At 39.3% G+C, this 25,140-nt stretch overlaps 1 protein-coding gene across 1 annotated transcript; it reads left to right on the top strand.

Annotated features, from left to right (window-relative positions):
* Positions 1–884: 884 nt before the first annotated feature.
* Positions 885–23,769, top strand: LOC129240423 (drebrin-like protein). The gene is made up of 7 exons (XM_054876208.1): positions 885–2,079; positions 11,928–12,099; positions 16,161–16,612; positions 16,690–16,869; positions 16,934–17,583; positions 17,648–17,740; positions 22,750–23,769. Exons 1-7 carry the CDS (start codon positions 1,997–1,999, stop codon positions 22,887–22,889), a joined length of 1,770 nt encoding a protein of 589 aa, XP_054732183.1. The 5' UTR covers positions 885–1,996; the 3' UTR covers positions 22,890–23,769.
* Positions 23,770–25,140: the final 1,371 nt, after the last annotated feature.

Genomic DNA, 25,140 nt, shown 5'->3' on the forward strand with positions numbered 1-25,140 from the left:
GGGTAGTATGGTATTTTTTTTTTTTTAATTTTTTTTTTTTTTTTTAATTATTCTATAACATCTTAAGATTATTATGTGAAAGTTTGAAGTGCATTAGAGTAAAATTGACAAAGACACAAAGGATTAAGTATCTACCTCTCCAACCGGATTTCACGCTTCACAAATCTTTAAACGCGTTTTTCTCACACTTGCCTTTTTTACGGTCGCTGTCCACTGTAGATTCATATCTACTGCACCGATTCTTTTCAAATTTGGTTTCTTTACTTTATTCACGAGGTTATGACGTCGAGTTTTTTTTTTTTTAAATTTTGTCATATTTTAAAACAACAAAGTTTTCAAGTTTTTTTTATGAAAAATCGGTGTTTTGACTTCAAAGCGCTTTACAAAATTAAAAAAAAAAAAAAAAAATCGACGTTGTTACCTGCGAAACTTTATTAGCTGATGAAATCAATTTGGTTTTTTGATTTTAGTTGATCCAGTAATGAGTTCTGAGGGACACCGCAATAAAACTTTTTTATGAGACGTCCGCGAAGATTCGCTGCCACCAACTCATTTCTTCATAAAAATCAATGAAAATTTCACACAATATTCTTTAAATATGACTTTATAATGAAGTAATTTTAAAATTTTGAATAAATCAACTGTGTCGACAAAAAAAATTTCGAAAAATATGCTTGTTTTACACCGAATTAACCATACTACCCCCTTAAGCAGATACATATATTTTTTTAATGCCCATAAGTATATGCATATATATAACTGTTAAAACGCAGTTTTTTCTTATATTAATCCAAAGAAGGTGTGGATGTGGGATTAGTTATTGAAAAATGACATTTGTAAATAGCTTCGTTTGTCAACACTGTTACATGTGCATGCAACCCTGTCGGCTAATAAGAAATTCTTTTGGACCGAGTCGCTCTGCCAATTCACCCAATCGGAATTTTAAAACCAGCAGCAGCGCTGTTAGAGGCAGTGAGAGCAAACTTAATTACAGTAAATAACAAAAGGCAAAGTTTACTATATACATATAGAAATTCGCAAAAAGTGTTTTTTTTTTGTAATGAAATATACATAACAAATTGTACTTTATAAATTCATGCAAAAGAATTTCAATAAGAGTGTGTGAAAGTGTTGTACGTGCTGCATTATACAAATGAAGAATTCCAGTGCATCGTGCCGAAAAATCAATTCTGAAAGCACTAAAAAGGCGCAGCGCTAGCTAGAAGCAGTAGCGGTGACGGCGACTGTGACTGCAAAGTAAAAGCAACTTGCTGTGTTTATATGTAAACCAGAGGGGTGGTGGCAGAGGCAGTAGCAGCAACAGCAGCAAAGCTAAAGAAGACATCGAAACATTGGCACCCACGTAGAAGGCAGCAGGCAGCAGGGAGCAGGCAGCACGCAGTATCAGAAAATCACTTGCATGGAATTAATAAGTGTCTAGTGTGGCGGCGGCAGGCGTATAAACACGTTAACTTGTGTAAAAATAACCAAGCAAGAGTAGCGTGTGGGTGCGTTGGTTCGTCGGTGTGCAGAGTGCGTAAATCAGTTGTTCAGTTAAATCAGTTGTAAAAGCTAAACGAGTAGGGGTTGTAGGTGCGTCAAGAGCGCACACTTATAAATTTGTGCAGTTGTTCACTAGTTGCAAGACTGGTGTCGATGTTTGTGTTGCAGATGTTATACGGAAAGGTGTTGAGGGAAAGTGTGTGAAATTCGGAAAAATCAGGCAGGTTGTTGTCTAGTCACATATGCAGGCACGAGCTGTAGTGTAAGCAACGTACCAACGTAGTCAAAGCGAGACGCAAATCCAGTCCGGTCTGTACGTGGCGCTGTGCCAAAACCGTCTTTCAAGGTCGTCGGCATTAAAGTGGACAATAACCACATCAGACGCAAGCAAGAGGCGACGTCGACTCGTAGTCAAGAGGCAAAGTTATTTGAACGGGAAGTCAACGCCGGAAGTGCTGCAGTTTGCGGTGACGGTTAAATTATAATCCGTAATATGGCCATTAGCTTCGAGAAACATCGCGCACAAATCGTAGCAGCCTGGAAAGATGTTTTGGATGATAAGAGCAGCACAAATTGGTAAAGTTAACCGTTAAATATTTTTATTTCTCTAAGTTTTTACATTTTTTCTTTGGAATTTGTGCAAACAAGGCTATTGACATACAAATACCTATATTAGTAATAAATTCACTAACTGTAAATATTTCTGTTAACCATTCACTTTTGAAATTGCTACAATGCATTTGGTAGAGTGCCAACATCATTCATATGTATGTCTTGTTAAATGTTATATAAATACAGGGTGGCTGATGAATTTTGCTAAATTAAGAAACTCAAATAACTATTTTTTTAATGTATGGAATTCATTTATTTTTTTTTTAAGTTGAAGGTCATTAAATTTTATTAAATGTAGCTTAACTAGTTTTAAAAATAATTGAATTTAAATGGCCTCCATGCTCGTTGACACAAGTGCGGCATCTTAGTAAAAAGTTGTTCATTGCTGCTTTGAGAGTTGCGACAGGAATAGCCGCAATTGTTGCCCGAATGGATTGTTTTAGTTCATCCAAATTTGTTGGCTTTGTTTTATAAACTTCTTGTTTACATAAACCCCACAAGAAAAAGTCAGGTGCAGTAAGATCAGGCGACCTGGGGGGCCAACGAAATTCGGAGTTTCTTGAAATCAGTTTATTGGGAAATTTTCGTCGCAACTCTGTCATAACAGTCTGGGCTATGTGAGACGTTGCCCCATCTTGTTGAAACCACACAGAGTTGAAAGGAATTCTCTTTCGGCGTAGTTCTGGATAGAAAAATTCTTTCAGCATTTTCAAATAACGGTCTCCAGTAACCGTAACGGTGTGACCATTTTCTTCAAAAAAATAAGGCCCGACAATACAGCGTGAAGAAACCGCACACCACACTGTCACGCGAAGAGGATGCAATTCCGTCTCGTGGAGTATCTGTGGGTTAGAAGTACTCCATATTCGACAATTTTGTTTGTTCACATTGCCGTTTAAATCGAAATGGGCCTCATCAGACATGAAAAGGCAGTTTAACATGTTTTGGTCTTCTTCCACCATTTGCAGGATCTTCTGGCAAAATTCCAAGCGAATCGGCAAGTCTGCTGCATTCCGTTTGTTAACCATTTGAATTTTGTAGGGAAATAAGTCTAAATCTTTGTGCATTATTGTTTGCAAAGACTGGCGGCTGACACCAAGTTGAGCAGATAAGCTTCTTGTTGAAACCCTTGGATTGCTTTGTATAGCTGCAGCTACAGCAGCGATCGTTTCCTCCGTCCGAACTGGTGGGTTTCGATGATAAGGCCTTCTTGCGACTGTTCCTTGCTCACCAAAATTATTCACCAGTCTCATTATGGTCCATCTGCTCGGGGGATCGCCGCCAAACATCCGCCTGTACTCTCTCTGTACCAAAACTACGGACTCCAGTGCGTGATAGCGGCGGACTATCCAAATTCTTGTTTGCGTGTCCCAGTTATCCATTTTAATACATTTTAAAGATCAATCTGCAAATTAAAACAAAAATGGAACAGATAACTTAAAAAGAAAAAAAAGTTATTCAATTTTTTTTTGGTAGCGGCTTTCATCAGCCACCCTGTATTAACATACTTTGCGGTCAGGCTTTTCTAAGCATTTAAACCACATATTTGCATTTCCATGAGTCAACAAAGATAAATATATAATAAGCATGTACATACATTTGCACATAAACATATTAAAAGATGCCAGAAAAACCGGAAAGGTGTAAAAAGTAATAAACAACCATTTATATCTCGGCTTTAATTTGTATTGTTAAGACTTAAACTCTTTCTAATCTTATAAAAATAATGATGTGCATACATACACACGTATGTGGGGGCATTTGTGTACATGCTGTAAATGCATATGTACATATGTACTTGTATACGTCCAACATTTGCATGTATTTGTATAGATATGCCGGTGTTTCTGCATTTATTAAGAAATTTGCATTGGCTCTGTGGGAATGGATGACGCCACGGGAAGACACGAATTGTCTTAAGTTCATGTGTGTGTGTGTCCGTCTATTGGCTGTGTAACAGTTTTGGCTATATCTAACGCTACATCGTATGCCGCACTTGCAATGGAAAGCTCAATATATGTAAGCCCTAAGTAACGCTCAAATTCGTCAGGGACCTCCTGGGTGATTCACCTTGTCTTCGATTTTTTTTTTTTTTTCGTTCAAAAACGCCGCTGTTTCGATATGCTCCAGGCCCCTTATGTGACTTTGACATTTTGTTATTTTTAAAAATTGCAAAGCAATTCATTTTTGTCCCCTCGTAGTAGATAATTTTGAGCTGAACGCCCTCTGGATCAAAGTGTATTAAACAAAGTGAAGCAAATATGTGACATTTAATTTTTCTGTTGTTGTTGTTGTTGTAGCAGCATAAACATTCCCCTTACTTACATACGGTGAATGCTGCTGGAGTGACAGTCCTTGGCCGGATATAAATCCGGGTCGTTTCGGTAACGTAGAACCGACTGTCGTGGAAACGTTCTTAATTTTTCTGTACTCTCACTTGGCATATTTGTCAATAATTTAACCTTTTTTTACTTTTCTTTAAGCAAACAATTTTATGTTGCAACTGGAAAATAGTAAAATTTAAAACGAAGAATAAAAATAATGCCGTTGGAAGTGAATGGATAGTTTATCTCTATTTTAGAGTACTAATATACAAGTACACGGCGGCCGCAGAGAGAATGTAGGTTCGAATCTCGGTGAAACACCAGAATTAAGAAAAACATTTTTCTAATAGCGGTCGCCCCTCGACAGGCAATGGCAAACCTCCAAGTGTATTTCTGCCATGAAAAAGCTCCTCATAAAAATATCTGCCGTTCGGAGTCGGCTTAAAACTGTAGGTCCCTCCATTTGTGAAACAACATCAAGACGCACACCACAAATGGGTGGAGGAGCTCGGCCAAACTCCCAAAAAGGGTGTACGCGCCAATTATATATAATATATATATATATACTATGTAAGTATCTACATACATACTTATCTACTTAAAAAGCAAGTGGCTTTTGATACCTCAGTTACAAAAAAAAGAAACACAAACGGTTAATGTGCACAAATAAACAAAGTGTTTATTTTCATGTTGTCAAATAAGCATACGTCAAATACATACTTACTCCACTTTGTGTTGTTGTTGTAGCAGCTTACTAAACCCTGTCAGTGCAATGTAGTTACCAGTCGTCTTCGTCTAGCTTATCTAACTATTGGCCTCCCCCCACTTTGTGTAATACACTTTGCCCTAGATGAAATAGTCTACTTTCATATATTGGTCAGAATATACAATATTTACTTATTTTCAAGCTAAGATTCCAGTGTCAATATAGACTTTGCATGACTCAAGATGGTAGCAGTCAAGGCTAATCTATTAAAGGTGGTATCGGTAAATTAGCTGATTTGTTTTTTTCTTTCGCCGTGTCCATGTGGCTGTCAGCCCAGAATGAAACAAGGCGAATTCATTCTTTGTTTTCTACTTTCCCAATAGTTTGCTTTGACAATCAACAAATGCAGCAACATAAACATTCCCCATACTTACATACGGTGAATGCTGCTGAAGTGACAGTCCTTGGCCGGATATAAATCCGGGTCGTTTCGGTAACGTAGAACCGACTGCCGTGGAAACGCAGTAGCAGTAGACCAGCTGATTTATGTTTTTTTCTCTCGCTGTATACATTTAGATGTCAAAATTAAAAAATTCGAATGAATTTAAATTCAAAAGGCTTTTTATAAATAAATAAAATAATGAGAAAGTGGGCAATTTGTTTTAAATAAATAAATCACTTCCTTTTTTTCTTTGACGTGGCATTCTAATTCTAATGTATAAAATGTTGTTGGTCTAGTGCTACCACCTTTAATGAATTCGCCTTGATAGGACTTATTTTTCTTTTTGATATTAAATCCATTTTTCAAAAGTAAAAAAAAAAAGATAAAATTGCTGCGGTTTAGTAACCTTTATTATCATATCAATCTTTATTATCATCCTTTACTTTTGTTTTTTAAAGACCATTTCATTGAAATGTTGGTCGTAACTGCAGCGGAGAGGATGTTTCATTCGGAAGCTCGAATTTCCGATGATGAACCAATGAATCGACTCTGAATTGAGCCGGCTTATCCATCTAGATTTTGGATTTTACGTCTGAATGTCACATGATCAAGGCGGTTAAACAGAGGTGGACGCACATATCTGCAGTGAAGGAAGTTCAGTCTTAAAAATATTTTATTATTAATTTATCATGGAGTAAAAATACATGCAGAATTCTAAACACAAAATTTCTGGGACCGACTATTGTTCGCACATATACTTTTCTCGAAGAAGACGTACTTACATTTACAAAACCTCTACTTTTTAGCATTTTCCCCCATAATCAATGTCTCTCTCCTGTTGCCTGTGTCTTGGTTTCACCGCTAGATTACTTCAAGGACAACAGTTGTAGGATTTTCAAAATGTTCATCCAATTATTTCCAAAGTCACTTTCTATGCACTTTTGTGAGGATAACATTACTCCTGCTGTGAAATATGTATATGCAGCTAGTAAGAGAGATCAACATAATGACGTTCGCAAAACAGTCGTGCCGACCTTGTTAAAACGGCCTGTAGCATCCTCTAATTGCGGAGAATGTTTTTATGCTGCTACAACAACAAAGTCAACATAAAGTAGTAGAAACAGTGTTTTTCCAGCCACCTACCATTGAGAACACTCGACTTTCATTCATATCTGTGGTCACAAGCCATACCAGCATAACTATATTACATTTTGTACAGAACTTTAAAAATTTGTTATTATTGCAACCAAGGTGAGTTATGTTATTTTTTTGTTTAATTTCTCGTTAACCACTAAACCCGAAATAAATAAATTTTTCTTTTAAAAAACTGAAACCTGTGATAAAATGTAATATTATATTCTTAAACATTATGCGATAACATAACATTTTCACTTTTTTTACATGATAGACTCTTATCTTAATCTTGAATATTTTTTACCAGATGGAACGGGACATTTTTCTTTTTTTTTTTTTTTGGCGGTGAGATTGGGTTAAAAATGCCTTCGCACCATATACAGGGTTGGCCATATTAAACTGACCCATGTGATTATTAAAAAAATATGGAAAAAGAAACATTTTTTTGTGTTTCATTGTGAAAAACATTTAATTTAGTTCAAGGAGATTCGTTTACATCACTTTTTGAATATGATATCGCGCAAGTGGTCGCCCTTAGCTCGTATAGCGTAATGTGCCTGTTGTTCGGCGTTTTCCATAGTTTTGGCCAGCGTCTCGGCCGATATGGCGGCTATTTCCCGTCGGATATTGGCCTTAAGTGCGCCTAGTGTCTTTGGCTTGTTGACGTAAACCTTAGATTTCAAATAGCCCCAAAGAAAAAAAGTCCGGTGGCGTCAAATCCGGTGATCGTGGCGGCCAGTCAAAATCGCCGCTTTTTGATATCAAACGGCCAGGGAACAAAGTCTTCAATAAGTTGACGGTGGCTCGTGCTGTGTGTGGTGGTGCGCCATCTTGCTGAAACCAGAAGTGCTCCATACCATTTTCACGAACAATCGGCATCACAAAATCGGTTATCATGGCCCGATAACGCTCTTGATTGACGGTCAATGGTTGGTGTTGACCATTTTCAAAGAAGAACGGCCCAATGACCATATCAGCGCAAATGCCACACCAGACTGTAACTTTTTGGTCGTGGAGAGGTACCTCTTCAATAATTTGAGGGTTTTCAGTGGCGTAGAAACGGCAATTTTGCTTATTTACGGTTCCGTTCAAGGAGAAATGGGCCTCATCACTCATAATGATTTGATGCCAAAAATCCTCATCAGTTTGGACCATTCGGACGACAAAATTGGCATACTCCAAGCGACGAGGCTTGTCGGCCGGCAACAGTTGTTGATTTAGTTGTATTTTGTACGGGAATATCCCCAAATCTAAACGAATGATACGTCGTAGAGTGGTCCGAGGGATGTCCAACTGAGCAGAACGACGATTACCTGACGTTCGCGGCGATGACTCGATACTGGCTCGTACGGCCGCGATATTTTAGTTAGATCGTCTTGGCCGCTTTTTATTTGGACGTCGAGTATTAGCCACAGTGCCGGAAGACAAAAATCTTTTGTGCATTTGCTTGATTGCGTTCTTTGACGGCGCACTTTTCACTTTATTTTTTTTTCTCCACGCACGTTGCGTTTTTACAATCGAGAAGGAATTTTGAATGTACAGCTGAACAATTTCAGCGCGTTCTATTGGGGTGTACTGTTTCATGGTATAAATCTCCTTCGACTGACGCTTCCAACGCGGTATGTCATTAGCTGATCTGAAATTACAGTAAAAAGTTATAGGGTTACTCAATGGGTCAGTTTAATATGGCCAACCCTGTAGTAACCGTCGCTACTACGTGTGTGGTGATTCCACTAAAAATATCCCTCCTCTTCTCTTGGATTTTTCCCTCCACCCCGGGACTGCTTCCGCATTGCTTCGAGGTAGAGGGCCAAGACGGCGTCCTAAGAAGGACACTTACTTACTCACCCTGCGTCCAGGGTCGCCTGTTCTGAGAAACCTATGCTCAATGCTCTTTAGTATAACTTTCCATTTCGCGCTTCTTTTTTCGGATAATATCCTCCACAAAATTTTTGACGGCATTCCATTTTTCTTCGTCTGTCATCATTTTCTCGATAATTTCTTAAGGTGTAAATACACCAATAGCTCGTTGCAGACCTGTTATCTCTACGTTTCACCTCTCGCATTTAAAGAAGGTGTGCTCCTCATTATCATATTCAGTATCTCCATATATGCAGTTTGGTTGGCTCACTTTTCCCATTCGCCACAAATACTTGCGAAAGGACCCATGTCCGGACAAAAACTGTGTGAGGTAATAGTTAACCTCACCGTGCTTTCTCTCTACCCACTTTTTTAGGTCGGGTATTAGTCTCGCTGCCCATATACCATATCGTTCAGAGTTCCATCTTGCCTGCCAAAGTGTGAGCGTTTGAACTCTAATATCGGAGAAACGTGGTACTGGGATTCCTGTGTTTTTTGCCTCTCATCTCCGTTTGCGCTCTTGTGCTAGAATATCTATGAGGGACATGGAAATTTCAATTATGATAATACGACGAATTCGACTTAACTTGAGTTGTGTTGTACATTTTTCCGAACTCCAAAAACTAAGAAAATGCCTTTACAAAAAGCCTTCGCACTCAGTATCCGGTAGGCGAACTTTAAATGCCAGTTAATCTTCCGGTACGTAGGTGAAATGGTTGAAGTACCACTCTGGCCCTACCCAAGTAGCACTTAAGCCCCGTTTTCATACCAATACGAGACATCGAATAGGCAGATATCTGCAGCCAACTAGAGCTGTTGATGTAACGGAGAAGATCGATGGAATTTAAATTGGCGCAATGCCCCAGGTTGTCGAAAAAAGGTGCACCCAGTGACCTGACTTGTCTAGCTTCTAAAACTGGACATTTACAGAGAAAGTTCTCAACAGTCTCCTTCTCTGAAGGGTCCCCACAGCTTCTGCAATGAGGGTTAAATGGTAAACCTAGCTTTTCCGCGTGTGTTCCGATCATCTAATGATTGGTAATCACAGCTATGAGTTTGGAAATTGAATGGACTTTCTGAGTCCTGCGTTTATTGTACTGGGGACAAAGGGTTTTCGAAATAGCACATGAAGAAATGGGGCTCCATCTTTTCTACGCTTTCCTGAGAAATAAGTTGCGCAATTTCCCTATAGTTAAAGGGATGCCGATGACCGGGTAGGAGGATCAGCAATTTCATTTTCCTCTATATTTCTATGTCCAGATCAGAGAAATGTTACCTGCACACCCAAGAGATTTGATACCCTCCTTACAGGAGTTGACCAATTTGGATCTGCACCATGGCGTCGTCAGAGCCTTGATCGCAGCTTGACTATCGGAAAAATGTTAATACTTCCCTCGTACCCACTTTCCGTAAGCATTTTTCATGCCTGCAGGATCGCAAAGACTTCTGCCTGAAAAACACTAGGAGTATTCCGCAATTGTAAGGAAATAGATAAATTGGCTGATTTAGAGAAAATTCCTGCTTCGACTCCCGATTCCATTTTGAAGCAGTCAGTGAAAACAGAGGTACTAGCTTCGGTGCAGATTTGCCCCTCGTTCCAATATTGCCTATTTGGAAAGATTGGCATGGCACCACCCTCAAACTCCAGTTCGCGGATAGAGAGTTCAGAGAAATTCCGAAACTCAGAGTTTCCGAAGTTCAGAGAAATACGTTGTTAATTGCCTAAAAATGCTCTCATGTCCCTTGAGAGATTGCCTGCAGCGGCCAATCTTGTTGTTGTTTTAACAGCATTGGTAGCCCTGTCAGTGTAGGTATATCACCGGTCATCTTCGTCTAGCTCATCTAGGGGTAGGGCCAGGAAACATGCTGTTTCGACGGGTTGGGTCCAGAGGGAGAGGGGTGTTAGATGAGTCGGTTTTAAGGGGCATGTGAAGAGGTGGTTAGTGTCGTGCGGGGTACCTTCACATGCCGGACATGTGTTTGGTATGTCGGGGTCGATTCTGGGTATGTAGGAGTTTAACCTGCTACAGTATCCAGAACGTAGTTGTGCCAGTGTTACACGAGTCTCACGGGGAAGCTGGAGCTCTTCGTCTGCAATAGGTGGTTGTTGGACTCCGATTACGGCATTCACAGGACGGGAGTTCATGAAGATGGTGACGGTCTCCCGGTGGATGTCGTTTATTGACTGTCTAAATACTGTCCGGTCCAGTAGGTTGCGGTCAGTTTTGTCCTGGATTTCGTCAGCGTAGTCTAAGAGGTGTCTCCTGACGTGCCTGGGAGGCGGCTCAGGCTCAAGCAGGTGTCTGCAGTGATGTCAAAATATGCAGCCAATTTGCAGAACCACCACCACATTGTGCAACCAAAGCACGATCTGTGGCTTGAGTTTTCCGTGTAGTTGCACTAATTTAAAGAGCTCACATTTTGATTTATTTTATATTTTATTTTATTTTCTATTTTAGTTGAAATTTATAGGTATCTGGTTTATTATACTTTATTCTAATTAGAGTTTCTAGTTTTCTGAATGACTAACCGCAGTGCGAATCTCATTTGAAATGTGTGAAAAAAATCTCTCACTGGAACTAACTATCTGGCACAATGAAATAAAAGTATAACTTGTGACAATGTCTACTAAATGACCCCCAAGTTGCAACAGCGGTAAACTTGCTAACGACTGGAGTTGCGCACAAGTGCAAGCTCCTCTTTATTTTCTGCATGGAAGTGTAGCGCTTTAAGTGTTTGTATGCTTTTTTAGATACATACAAACACACGGGCATATATAACATGCATATGCAATACACTTTTTCATATGTGGGCATGTATGGTATGTATGCATGTGTGTATGTATGTCATGTGAAAGTCAGGCGAGTTTTAATTAACTCTCCTAACTGTTCAGTTGTGAATTTGAAATTGTCTGTGCACTTTTTCTCAACCGCTTTAATGTTTCTACGTCCTCCTTTTTTCATTAGCTCCAACAAGCACTATTTCGTATTTTCCAATGCTACATACATACATACATATACATACATATACATACATATACATACATATATATATGTATGTTCATAAGCAAGTTAACTGCAACAAAGTAACTGCACAAAATTTAATTATGCCACAATTAAGCCATCTTGGTACCCAATGCCTTATGCCCTTTGAATGGTGCCTGTCATTGAGCATTTTGCTTTCTCGTTTAAAATAAAATTGCCTTTTTTACTGATTTTATACGCTCACATACTTAATTTGTATATACATACATACATATGCACTTACAAACACATACATACATACATACATGTATTTTTTTCACTGCAATCATAATAATACATATACTTTTTTTATTACTACCCAGGTCACTTTATGGCTACGAAGGTCAAACGAATGAACTGAAGGTCGTGGGCAGTGGAGAGGGTGGGCTGGAAGAGCTATGCGAGGATCTGAATAGCGGTAAAATTATGTACGCCTTTGTGCGAATCGAAGATCCGAAGACGGGATTGAAAAAGTTTCTACTCATCAATTGGCAGGTTAGTAAGGATGGAAGATATTTTATGGCGGTCGAAAATTACACTTTTGAGGTATAAAAGTAAATAAAAAAAAACAACTGATATAATTAAGGACCTTTGAAAAGACGCGCCTAGATGTTGTTCTAAAATAAAAAAAAAACTTAAAAATTTGGATGCTATCAGGTTTCACTATTTTTTATTGAAAACACGGCACTTAACCCTTTGCACTCGACGACTTTTTCGTTCGGGTGGAGCAGCAACTCGAGACGATTTTGCGCATACATTACGAGTGCCTTATAGGTAGCATGCAATGAATTTATATACAGATTATCATACGAAAACGTTATATTTTAAGGGGGTGGTAGGGTTTAGCGCTAAAAAAAAACACTTTTTTTTTTTTAATTTTTTACAGAAATATGGCTTAAGATACTTTAATAAAATCAGTTGCATGTTATTGTACATCTTTTCAATAAGTTTTTAAAAAATATTAATAATAAAATATTGACAAATAAGCCCATGACAGAGTTTTTTTGGAGATATGTTTTTCGAGAGGTGCTCTGCGGTGCCAATCGGCATTCGTCGTAGAATCATCTGAAACTAAAAAAGTCGAATTTTTCAGTTAAAGTATGACGTAATGCGTTTGAAAAAATGACTCTGAAAAATTATCGATGCTCCGCATTCGAGGTAGAGTGCCTACAAAGGCTATAACTTTGAGAGTTCTGCTCCGATCCACTTAAAATTTTGACACAACATTCTTGAAATGATTTACTATAAGATGAGTGAAGAAAAAAAATTTCGATTTTGTGACCACCCTACAAAGCATTTTTAGAAAATAGGGGAAAAACAGTATATACAGTATACTTTAAACTTCCTATGAAAAGACATAAACAACTGTGGGACTTATTCATAAACCAATAGTGAGCTTCTATGAACTGGATATAAAGAAATCTAGTCTAAACAAACTCTGTCTCCTCTCACGCGCCGTTCGAGTTGCTCCATGAAACATCGTGGCGAGTGAGAGTCGCCACTCGAGCGCAAAGGGTTAACAATAATATGTGAGAAATGTCAACTTTAATGTTCACCATGCGCTCGTCTACTGGTGAAATCCGCCAAACAGTCGATTCATGAATGCCTAATTGTTGAGAACGTCGAGCTATCGATGTTGAAGGTTGTTTAGCAGCACTTTGGGTTACAGCTGCAATATTCTCAATAGAACATCCAGTTTTTGGTCTGCCAGTCCTTTTTCTATCTTCGACAGAATTAATTTTAAATTTAATTTTATCACCAACCTTTGAATTGTCGACTTATACGGACGATTACTTCCAGCCAAAAAGTCACGAATTTTGTTGCTATGTTGCTTGTTATAGCAGCATAAAAATTCCCCCTACATATACGGTGAATGCTGCTGAAGTGACAGTGCTTGGCCGTATATAAATCCGGGTCGTTTCGGTTACGAATAACATATTGTCGTGGGAACGCTGCTATGTTGGTCTTAAAGCTCGACCATTTTGATAATACGTTTCAATAATTTTAACGCGTTTTTCTAGTATGTAAAACTGTAAATCTTTTGTTGTAGCAGCATACGAAATTGCTGACTCTGCAGCTCCCACTTACCCAGCTACCCAGAGATGATACCATTAAAGTCATCCAATTCGAAAAGAGGTTCAGAATTGAAGTGGACGACAAGGTAAACTGGATTACACCTGCATTTGAAAGTAAACTCCAAAAGTGTACCCTGCACTCGTACACAGATGGCTCGAAGACACCAGAAGCTATAGGCGCTGGAGTATATGGCCCCAGAACTAAGTACTCTGTGCGGATGGGTAGTTTTCCAAGCATCTACAAAGCGGGTTGTCTGGCTGCAGAGATAAACGTAACGCGATAAACGCTCCCAATCTGAGGATACTTCAATGCAGCGCAATATCGCCTGGAAGATTGAGACATCGCGGCCATTTCCAGCTGGAAGAAAGGCACATAAGTTCAGTCCAACCCAGTTTTATCTTAAGTTCAATAAGGGAACTGGGTCTGGATGAGGTTCTATGATGAGTAGAGGGCACAAAAGACCATGAGGTCGAAATAAATCTAAATCTAAATCTAATCTGTAGCAGCAAAAGCATACCTCATACATATACGGGGAATGCTGCTGGAGACGGTGCTTGGCCGAATATAAAATCTGGGTCTTTTCCGGTAACGTAGAACTGACTGCTGTCCGAACGGCTGTACATCTTTCCACTTGACAGATGTCAAAGATGACATAAGAAAAAAGGTGCTGTCTAGGAATTATTCACTACTGACAGCTAGGCGCCACTTTTGAAAGACCCTCATTTTACTTCTATTTTTTTTTAACTTAGAAAGGGATTTAGTTAGGATTTTAAATCCACAAAACGCCAGGGTAGGCAACGTCGGTTATTGATATGATAAGTATAACCTCTACTGACTTCCACGCAAGAGAATGGCAGGGCTTTGGCCTTTTTGAGTAGCGCGAGTGGATGCTTGGATTTTAGTCGCCTTTTACGACAAGAACGTCTTACTTCGGGTATATTGTAACCCCTAGCCGGCAGGGGTTATTATTTCTTTTTTGAAGCATTTTAAGCAATTCACACTTATCTATTTGAAAATCCACTGCGACGCCATCTGAAGATGAGTACAAAAAAGTGCTGCTACCTACAGATTTCCGATGTAGATATGCATTGCATTGTTTCTAAGTTCAGCGTTATAATATTTAGCTACATAAAATTCGAAATAAAAAAATGTAATATTTTCCCTAAATTTTTTAAATTACTTTTTGAATTTCGATATCTCGAACACTGAGCCAGTTATTGGGATGTTGTTGTTGTTGTTGTTGTTGAGGTGGTTGAACATTTCTTAGCTGAAATGCTCCTAATTAGTGACCAGCACCGTTTTAATACCACTATCTCGTGAAATGATGAGTTGTTGTTGTTGTTTTTTTTTTTTTTTTTTTTTTTTTTTGTTTTTTTGTTTTTTGTTGTTTCAGTCAGATCCATTTAGTGAGGTCCAAGTATAGGAGCAAAACCTTTATCTCGATGACTGAGATCTCCTTAATTTGCTGTAGGAAAGGCTTACCGAAGGATCGGAGTCGTGCCCTGGCTAGTCCCGGACATTCACATAAATAGTGGAACAGACTTTCCTTCGCCCCTTCCGCTTGACAGCTTCTACAGATAGGATTGAAGGGTAGATTGAGTCTAGCTGCATGATCCCCTACTTTCCAATGTCCTGTAAGGGTTGCAGTAATCCGTGAAATGTTTGGCCGAGAACATCCTAGCAGGTCATTCGTCCTTTGGATTTTGTATGACGGCCATGTGTTTTTGTTGTAATACATGTAGGTATTTGCTTCCATCTTCTTTCGGCTAAAGCATGATAGTGTGAAGCAATAGATGCTTTTAGTGTGTTCAGTGGGGTGGAAACTGCCACCGCCTCTGCTATGTCTAGTGTTGAGCCCTTTCTTGCTAGCTCATCCGCTATCTCATTGCCTCGTATGTTCCTATGACCGGGAACCCATATCAGGGTAATTTCAAGCCAATGGCTGAGCAGTTTCAGCTCCTCTCTACACTGTACGACCAGTCTGGATGAAATGCAGTTGGAGTCTAAGGCCTTAATAGCTGCTTGACTGTCTGAGAAGATAGCTACTCTTGCACCAACTACCTTGTAGAGTTCTAGGGATTTGGGATAATTGGTTATTAATTTCTGTTCCGTTCCATTGAGCTCTATAAAAATCCATCATCGCGCCATCAGTCGCTACGCAAACAACAGAATTCCCCCATAGTATTGCTGATATTGCTCATTTAAAGTTAAAAAAATATGCCCAGTCCGGTGCCTACGCTGTGTCACGGCACGCCATAAATTTACTTTGCAAGCACCAAAGACGCCGTCCAAGATAAGGCTTATCTTTTCCAATACTTTATTTACGCCTATTCTCATATCTTATTGACGACACTTGGCGTTGTAATATACGCGCACAAACAATTCATAAATAAACATTTTAATCTTCTTTCTCCAATAATTTTGTCCGTTCTTACTTCAATAATATTTAACTGTTGTTGTGTGTATATTGCGATGCGCAGGGGGAAGGTGCTCCAGTGTTACGCAAAGGCACTTGTGCCAATCACATACACGACGTCGCGAAGTTAATATCCGGCGCTCATTTGACAATAAATGCCCGCAATGAGGACGATATCGATTTGGAGCGCTTGGTGAAGAAACTAAGCGCCGTCAGCTCTACGTATAGCTTTAAGGAGCCACGCGGCGTGCAAGATGAGCAGAAGACACCGGTAGGCACAAATTACACGCGAGTCATACCCACGAAGGAGCTGAATCCGAGCGTGATGCAGGACTTTTGGAAGAAGGAAGAGGAAGAGGAGAAACGACGTATTGCCGCCGAGAAGGAAACGAAGCGACAACAGCTGCTTAAACTCGAACAGGAGCAGCGCGCACGCGAGGAGAAGGAGCATTTGGAACGCGAAAAGAAAGTGATTAGCGTGTCCAAACTGCAGCCCGCGCACGTACCGATTAAGACGTAATACAAAAATAAATTAAAAACATTTTTATATAACAAAAGTTAACTTAAATTTGCACCACATTTTGTCATTCCAGCTCTCCACAGCCACTTAGTCCTGAGAAAACTGTCGCCAGCAATTTCTCCGCCGGCCTGACTGAAGCAGAACGTATGCGCCAGCAGCGCAATCAAGAAGCGCGTGAGCTGATTGGTTCGCGTGTCATTGCAGCCAAAGCAATTTTTACCCAAAATACCAGTCAAGGCCAGTTGCAAACAAAGTAAGTTTTCTTCATTATTTATTTTTGTTTTCCAATTATTAATAGTTTTTTTCTGCATTTCAAGATTAAACACCGCACCACCTGCCAAACCTGCGCGCACATCCATAGCGCAACGTATTAATGCCTTTAATCAGCCACAGCCAAGCGAACCGGAACCACGCAAACCCTCACCTACACCCGGTCGAGTCGCGCTTTCGAAATTCGAGGATATTTCCTTCACCAATAATGGCAATCAACAGCAACAGCAGTCACCAGTTGTGCATACCATTACACAACGTGCGCCTTCGCCGGCCACAGTCACTGTGCCCACACACACACTGACTCCAACGCAAATTATTGAACCTTTTGCAGCAGCCGCGGTGGCACCTGCGTTGGCGACAAATGCACTGGAGGAGGAGGTGGAGCAACCGGTCAAGCCGGAAATCACCGCCATTGCCAATAATGATGATGTGCCCTCGGCCGCCGATGATTACGCTGCCGAAAATGAAGAACAATATTCCACCATAAAACGCTCGCCACATAGCAAATCGAATTCACTACAATCGCCAGAGACTTCATCTTCGAATGCGACCGATACGGCCGTGTATCAGGATCAAGATGATGAAGGCGAGGAGTTGGAAGAGGAGGAGGTGGTACGCACAAAGGTGTCGGTAACGGTGCAACAACCGCAGTCGGTCAAGAATGGTATTAGCAGCGCGTTGGATAGAAATGATTGTAAGAATGTGGCCTTAATTGATTGTTCTTGGGGGAAAATTTTGATTAATTCTTTCTATTACAGTGACTGATTTGGTCAATGAAGATGACTTCATTTGTCAGGAGTCACTGGGTGATGTAGGACTGAAAGCAAGAGCTTTATATGACTATCAAGCAGGTGCGTATATGTATATTTTAGTGGTTAGTTCGCTGAAATAATAATTACTACTTGGTCTGGTAAAATTCGAGTAATTTTGATACGAAAACCGAGTATCATGGGGATGCATTAGAGATTTCAATTTGGAGATTTGGCAACTAGTAAATCAATATAAAATCTAATTTATAGCACCTCCTTCGGTGTATTAGGCCGAGCGAAGTGTTCCCAGAAGACTGCTCCGACTTTCAAACAACAATGAGCCACTTGCTTGCATTAGTGATGAGATTTGTGTGGATAAATATATATAAATTTGGCACTTAAACTCTTTATTGGGGGTTTGGCCGAGCTCCTCCTTCTATTTATGGTGAACACCCATCTGTACAGAGTTTAGTAAAGCTGCTAAAACAACAACACATCACATCTTAAGGGGTTATACGCAGTTATGAAGCAAATAAAAGACGGGTTGTCAAGAATTTATCCTGAAGAAACTTCAGAATATTTTAATTTGAAAATTTTTGGCGGTTATAAAAGCATCCTTCAAGAGCCTAACAAAATTTTTTATTTATGAAAATGTTGATTATAGAGCGCGCTGCAGGCGATTTCTGGAACCTCCTTTAAAAAAATACGATTTACGGTGTACATCGTAACTCAGGATTGGATTATCTGAAATCAAAAAACTAAACAAATTTTGTTAATATATTAGATTATCTAGTAATTAATCGTTCGGCTTTTAAAAGAAATGATTTCGATTTTTACGTTAAAATTTGGCCGTAAATTGATTATAAAATGGAAAATAAGTATCAGATTAACAAAAGGAAAGATTAATTACTAGAAAATGTATCTTTAAAGATTGAGTTAAAACGGTTGACCGATCAAACAAGCCGTTTTCGAGATATCGTGTACACCGACTTGAAAAATGCCGTTTTGAAAAAACACGTTTAAAGTTTCAATACCTACCTTAAAACGTGCCGAGGCATCTCTACATATTTAGGTATAACTCCGAAAGTATTGCTTAGATCTACTTCAAATTTCGTGCGTATACTTTTGAATATATGTACATTACAAAAATGCAATAAAAAAATCGATTTTGAAAGTCATAACTGCGTATAACCCCTTAACTTTGCTATCACAAAATACCACTCCAAAATAATTTCCGATAACAACAAAAATCATCATAACCTATTCAAGTAGGGTTTGAGTTCTTCAATGCCTAACTTAGAAATTTAGTTGAAAGCTGCGATCTTTTCTCGACTACGAGAAGTAATAGTCCGGGAGCCAGGGGCCATTTTGACCTCATCATTTCATGCCGAGCATTGAAAATTCCGCGCGCCGCCGAGATGTATAAACACAATGATACATTCTAGCTTCGGCTGACGGTCTTCCCACCGCTATAAACGCAGCTGACCATGATTATCATATTTTCATGTGTCCAAAATTATGTAAAAAAATTTCAATCATTTACTTTTTAATTTATTTTACAAGTTCGCCTGTTCAGCTGACGTATTTTCCCCCCTCTACGGCGCAGCTGACTTTTTGTTTTATTCTACTAAATGTCAACAATACATAAAAAAAATTTCAGCCGGTATAAAATGAGTTGGTAGAAATTTTTTTTCGACACGTTTCGCAGCCTCCCACAATCACACTCACCGCGGGTGCACCAGCTAACGTTCACTTTCGTTACTCATGAAAGCTAAATCACAAGTATAGTCAAGAATTTAACGGTATAAAAACGCAGTCCAAAATCGACCCCTGGCTCCCAGACTATAAGAAATTAGAAAAGCCTCGTTAATCAGCAGCTAAGATTTCTTGGAGGATTAAACTATGGGGTAGTGACAGCAGACCTCAAAATTCTTCACTTGTGGTTGAAAATAAATAAATATGATTTCGTCTATTTAAGAAAGTTGGATGAAATTATGGGTACCCGTACCCAATCAACTCTGAGGCTTGTCTAAGCTAATAAATTGTTATGGAGGTCTTTTTTGTACTATAGCAGGAGGAAATCCTACCTAGTGCGCCTACAATACACCTGAAGCTCCGCTTAACACTTTCAAAATTATGTTCTGCACTTTCAAATTATGTTACTTATTCAAGATAGAAACCGACATTCCAAAAAATATGTTCCCCTATTTGACTGGTTTTTACTTTTTAGATCTTACTCCTTACGTTTAAACTCCAGAAAGCACATTTCGTTTTGCGTTGTTGTTGTTGTAACAGCATAAACAATCCCCATAAATATTTAGGGAATGCTGCTGGAGTGGCAGTCCTTAGTGGTAGAGTTTCCCGATGAATGTCATTGAGCGTATGTCTAAACACTGTCCGGTCAAGAAGTTGTCGGCTCTTTTTGTCTTGGAACTCGTCGGAATAGTTGAAGAGATGCCTTCTGACGTGCCTGGGAGGCGGCTCAGGTTCTAGCAGGTGTCTACAGGGGTAAAACCTACGGTAGCATCCAAGCAGAAACTGTTTGCTGAGAATTTGATTGTGCTCCTTGACGGGAAGCATTAGTTTCTCATTTCGTAGGTGTTGTAGGGGCAACATCAGGAGGCATCCCGTGGCTGTGCTCATTGCAGTATTTTGGCATCTCTAAAGCTTAGTCCGCTGCAAATCACAGTTCCAGGCGAGCCGACGAATGCAACATAGTTCAGAACCGGCCAGCCAATTGCTTTAAATGTCGCTAGCAACATATCTTTGCCTTGTTGCGGCTTTGGACTTTAGTAGTAGCCTTTTTGCCAGAAGCTCATGTTCACCCCTGATTGGGTTCGTAGCGCCTTTGGTGTTAGATGTAAAAGATATGTAGGGCAGACGGAAGGTTGAGCGGTGTTGTGGTGATATTTTCGCTTCTTGCTGGGCAGTTGTCTGTCGAAACAGGATCGAGTCGAGTTCTGTAGTAATTATGCTTGTAGGGATTAATTGTTGATGACGGATGAAATCACTGCGTGACTATGCATACCCTTCATGTCTGTCAAGCGGATTATGGTTGTTGTGTATGGTGCAAAAGGTCTGATCTTGCTGTTGTTATAGCAATCTTATTAATCCCTACCTAAGTTGACCCACTCTTTTGACTGAGTTCGAAAGGAAAAAAAGCGGGATGGTGTTAAATGAGTTAGTTTTACTGAGCGTATAAAAAGTGGTCCCGCTAGTATGATTTCTTTCTTTATTTTGCTGAGACTCTCTACTGGATGTTGTTTTTGTTCTAGCAGCATAAACATTCCCCATACATATACGGGGAAAGTTGCTGAAGTGACAGCCCTTGGCTGGATATAAATCCGGGTCGTTCCGGTTTTGTAGAACCAACTGCCGTGGGAACGATTTTCTACTGGTCGCAAGAAGAGCACGTGGAAAGAGAGTCGCTAATATGAGGGGCGCCTTTTATATTTCGGGATTTGGCAACCCTGGTGTTGCAATCTGGCAACTGACAGCTGTATCACAAAGTTTGACATTTTTTGGCTTTTAGGTACTCAGAACGTTTTGAAATACCATCGCTATTTGTGTTGTTTACAGTAACTTAAAAGATTCATCTCGGTCCAAAAATGGAATTAAATCGTGAACATTTTTGTGCGATTATTTTTTACAACTTTCGACATGGATTAACTCAGCAACATTGCATGGATGAACTTAATTCATTTTTTTGGCGATGAAGCTCCATCAAGGACCAGTGTTTATTGATGGTATGGTGAACTCAATCGTGGTCGTAGTTCACTCCAAGACGAATTTCGTGAAGGTCGTCCAAAATCAGTTGTTGCTCCGAAAACCATTGATGCTGTGCGCGAACTGATATTGCAAGATCGTCATGTGACCTATCGTGAGATTGAGACAATCTTAGGCATTAGTGGGGCCAGCATACATTCAATATTGCATAAACATTTGACTGTCAAAAAAATTTGTTCGCGTTGGATCCCACACAATTTCTCAATCGCTCAAAAAAAGGCTTGTGTCGATTGGTCGAAGGAAATGCTCAAAAACTACGATCGCGGGGTTTCGAAACACGTCTATGACATCGTGACAGGTGATGAATCATGGATTTACTCGTATGAGCCCGAAAGTAAACAGCAGTCGACTGTATGGGTGTTTCAAGATGAGCCAAATCCAACAAAAGTTGTTCGCGCACGAAGCACTTCCGAGCAAATGGTCGCCTGTTTTTTTCGGAAAAACTGGACATGTCGCAACCGTACCACTAGAACAACGCAGAACAGTAAATTCTGAGTGGTACACAACCATTTGTTTGCCAGTTGTCTTCCAAGAAATTAGGAAAACTAACCGCCAAAGACGGATCACTCTTCACCAGGACAATGCGAGCTCTCACACATCGGCTCAAACAACTGCATTTTTGAGCACCCAAAACATCGAATTAATGGGTCATCCGCCGTATAATCCTGACTTGGCACCGAATGACTTCTTTTTATTCCCGTACGTAAAAAACAAACTGAGAGGTCAACGTTTTTCGACACCTGAAGAAGCGGTTGCGGCATTCAGAATGCATGTTTTGGAGGTACCTCATTCAGAGTGGCAAAAGTGCTTCGACAATTGGTTCAAACGCATGCAAAAGTGTATAGATCTTCATGGAGAATATTTTGAAAAACAATAAAGTGATTTTCGATGGTTAAAATTTGTTTTTGTTCTCTAATCCCGACATATAAAAGGTACCCCTCGCATGTTGTTTGTTTTTAGTAGACCTTTTTTAGTAACCTGTTATATGATATTGTTCCACAAATGTTGTGACCTTTAGTTTTATGTCGCCGCCGAAGGGCAGATGGTTGTTTTTTCATGGCAGAAATACACTCGGAGATTTGCCATTGTTTGCCGAGGGCTGATCTCTGTTGGAAAAAACTATTTCTATTATTTGATGTTTCATGCTTGGAGATTTGAGCTCGTACACCTCCGAATGGTAGTCACGCAAAAATCCATTCGTCTACGGCGTCCAAGAGGAACTTAGTTTAATTTTATTTTTATAATTGAATTTGAGAATCAAAATTAGTTTTCTTTAAAATTCTTTTAGTAAAACTTAGACAATTAATACTCATTTTTCTTCCTAGCCGACGAATCAGAGATTACTTTCGATCCGGGCGACATCATTACGCATATCGATCAAATCGATGAAGGCTGGTGGCAAGGGCTCGGACCCGATGGAACTTATGGACTGTTTCCGGCAAATTATGTCGAAATTCTTAACTAAACAAACGAGGGAATTAATTATATACAAACAATTGCGCAAGAAACAAAAAAAAAAGACAAAATTGATTGATGAACATTTTAAATAAATTTCTTAAACTTTTACAAATGCAAATTAATGCAAGAAAAAAAAACAAACACAAACACACACAGCAAATTTAAAAACAAAATAATTGAAATTTAGCATCTATAATCACAATTGCCGACCCTTAGAGCAATCACACCCATACCATATTAAAAGAAATCCGAAGCACAGCACAACTGATGAAGCGAAATCCGAGAGGGATTAGAAACTCCTAATACTACTGAAGCAATTGAATTCTTATGCATTTTTATAGCAACGTACATACATATATGTACACATGATGAGCGGCGACTATTGACTGCAACCAAAAGTGAAAAATAAAAATTGAAAACAAAAATAAAAACAAGAATCATTGGCTGCGCTACACTGCAAACACGCGATTTATGCAAATTAAAAGTAAATGATGAGATTAAATCGACATTTTTCAAAACGTATAAACTTTTACGCACTCACACACACAATTTTTGATGCATTTTTAAAAAAAAAATTCTATACTAAAACTAAAAATATATTAAAAATTTAAATAAAACCAATTGTTAGCCTAGCAAAGAAAAACAATCCAAGAATCAATTACAACCAAGTATTTGCGTAAATTTATAATTTTTTCGAACTGAAAAATTTAAGAAGCAAAAAAACAAAAAAAACCAAAACAAAGAAGAAAATCAATACTATTAGTGCCAAGCTGTAAAGAAACCACATACTCACATAAATACATACATACATTCAACGTAAATGATTGCGTTCAGTAAACGAGATTATAACAGTAAAATCTTATGTAAAAAATACTACGTTATATATATATTAAAAAATTTTGTAAATTTGTTGCCTATATGTTAAAGTCAGTGCGAAATCGATAGGCGAAAATTATTGAAATTGTATGAGTATTTGCAGTTTTTTTATTGGGGAATATGAAAGGCAGTTCAATTTTGTCGTTGTTGCCACCTTCTTTTGTAACCAACCGCATTTGTTTCAACATTTTTTGTATTTATTTAATAACAACCTAATGAATTGCTGCTGGTTGTTTTTGTTGTAAACGCATAAATTATTTTCGAAAAATTACTGGAAAATGCTGCTGGATATAGGCGCATGGTAGACACAACTGTTGTGTTGTTTTTGTTGTTGAAGCAGCACAAACATTTCCCATACATGCACTGGGTATGCTGCTGGAGTGGCAGTTCTTGGCCGAATATACTTAGTCTTGCCATAAATTCTGTGACAAATTTTTCAATGCATACGGCGAGAACGAAATTGCGGAAAACAGTTCCGTTATTTTTGCTTTTGTTCCTATGCATTTTCTACTCATAAACTATACTCAGTTACGTGACGAATTTCGCTTGTTAACGATGGAGTGGGGAGCTAAGGAAAATCGCTTTGCAGTGATTGCATTACAGAAATGTGGTAAAAGTGCCAGTGAGATTTACGAATTGCTGAAAAAATTTAATATTTCGAGAATGTTTGTTTACTGCACGATCAATCGTTTTTCCCAAACGTCTGAAGTGACAGACAGAAAAAGGAGTGGTCGTTCGAGAAAGAGCTCGCAGAAATCCCCTTAGAAAGCAGAACATCATGTCCAGGGAAATTAATGTATCGACCAGATCCAGGTCAAGACTAATTAGAGATGATTTCTACATGAAAGCCTTCCGTCGCTCAACTGGTCATTTTTTTGGCAACACACTTGAAGAAAATTAGACTCGACAGATCCAAGCAGCTTCTTCGGTGACACGCGGTTCACGGCCATGAAAATATTATTTTCACAGACGAACAAATTTTCACTGTTGAAGAAGTTTTTAATGAGCAAAACGAAGAAATCTATGCTAAAACTTCTAAAAACGCAAAACATGTTATTCGAAGGGTTCAGCGTGGCCACCTCCAGCCTCCGTAATGGCTTGTTGGGGAGTGCCTTATATGGTAAAGGCATTACATCTCTTCATTTCTGCGAAGAAGGGGTTAGGAACGGGGCAAAAGTGTACCAGACGTATCTCTCAGAAAGCGTGGTGCAGCAGTTGAGCTGTATTCTCTTCAATGGAGAGTGTTGGATCTTCCAACAAGATTCCGCACCAGCCCATAAGGCAAAACCCACTTCCTTTCCCCAGTAGTGAAGACGCTTGAAGCCCTTCTACTCCCACTCCTCACTGAACACCTGACTCCAGCCCCACACCAGCATGGCTTC

This window comes from Anastrepha obliqua, chromosome 3 (genome assembly GCF_027943255.1).
Source record: "Anastrepha obliqua isolate idAnaObli1 chromosome 3, idAnaObli1_1.0, whole genome shotgun sequence".
Lineage (NCBI taxonomy): Eukaryota > Metazoa > Arthropoda > Insecta > Diptera > Tephritidae > Anastrepha > Anastrepha obliqua.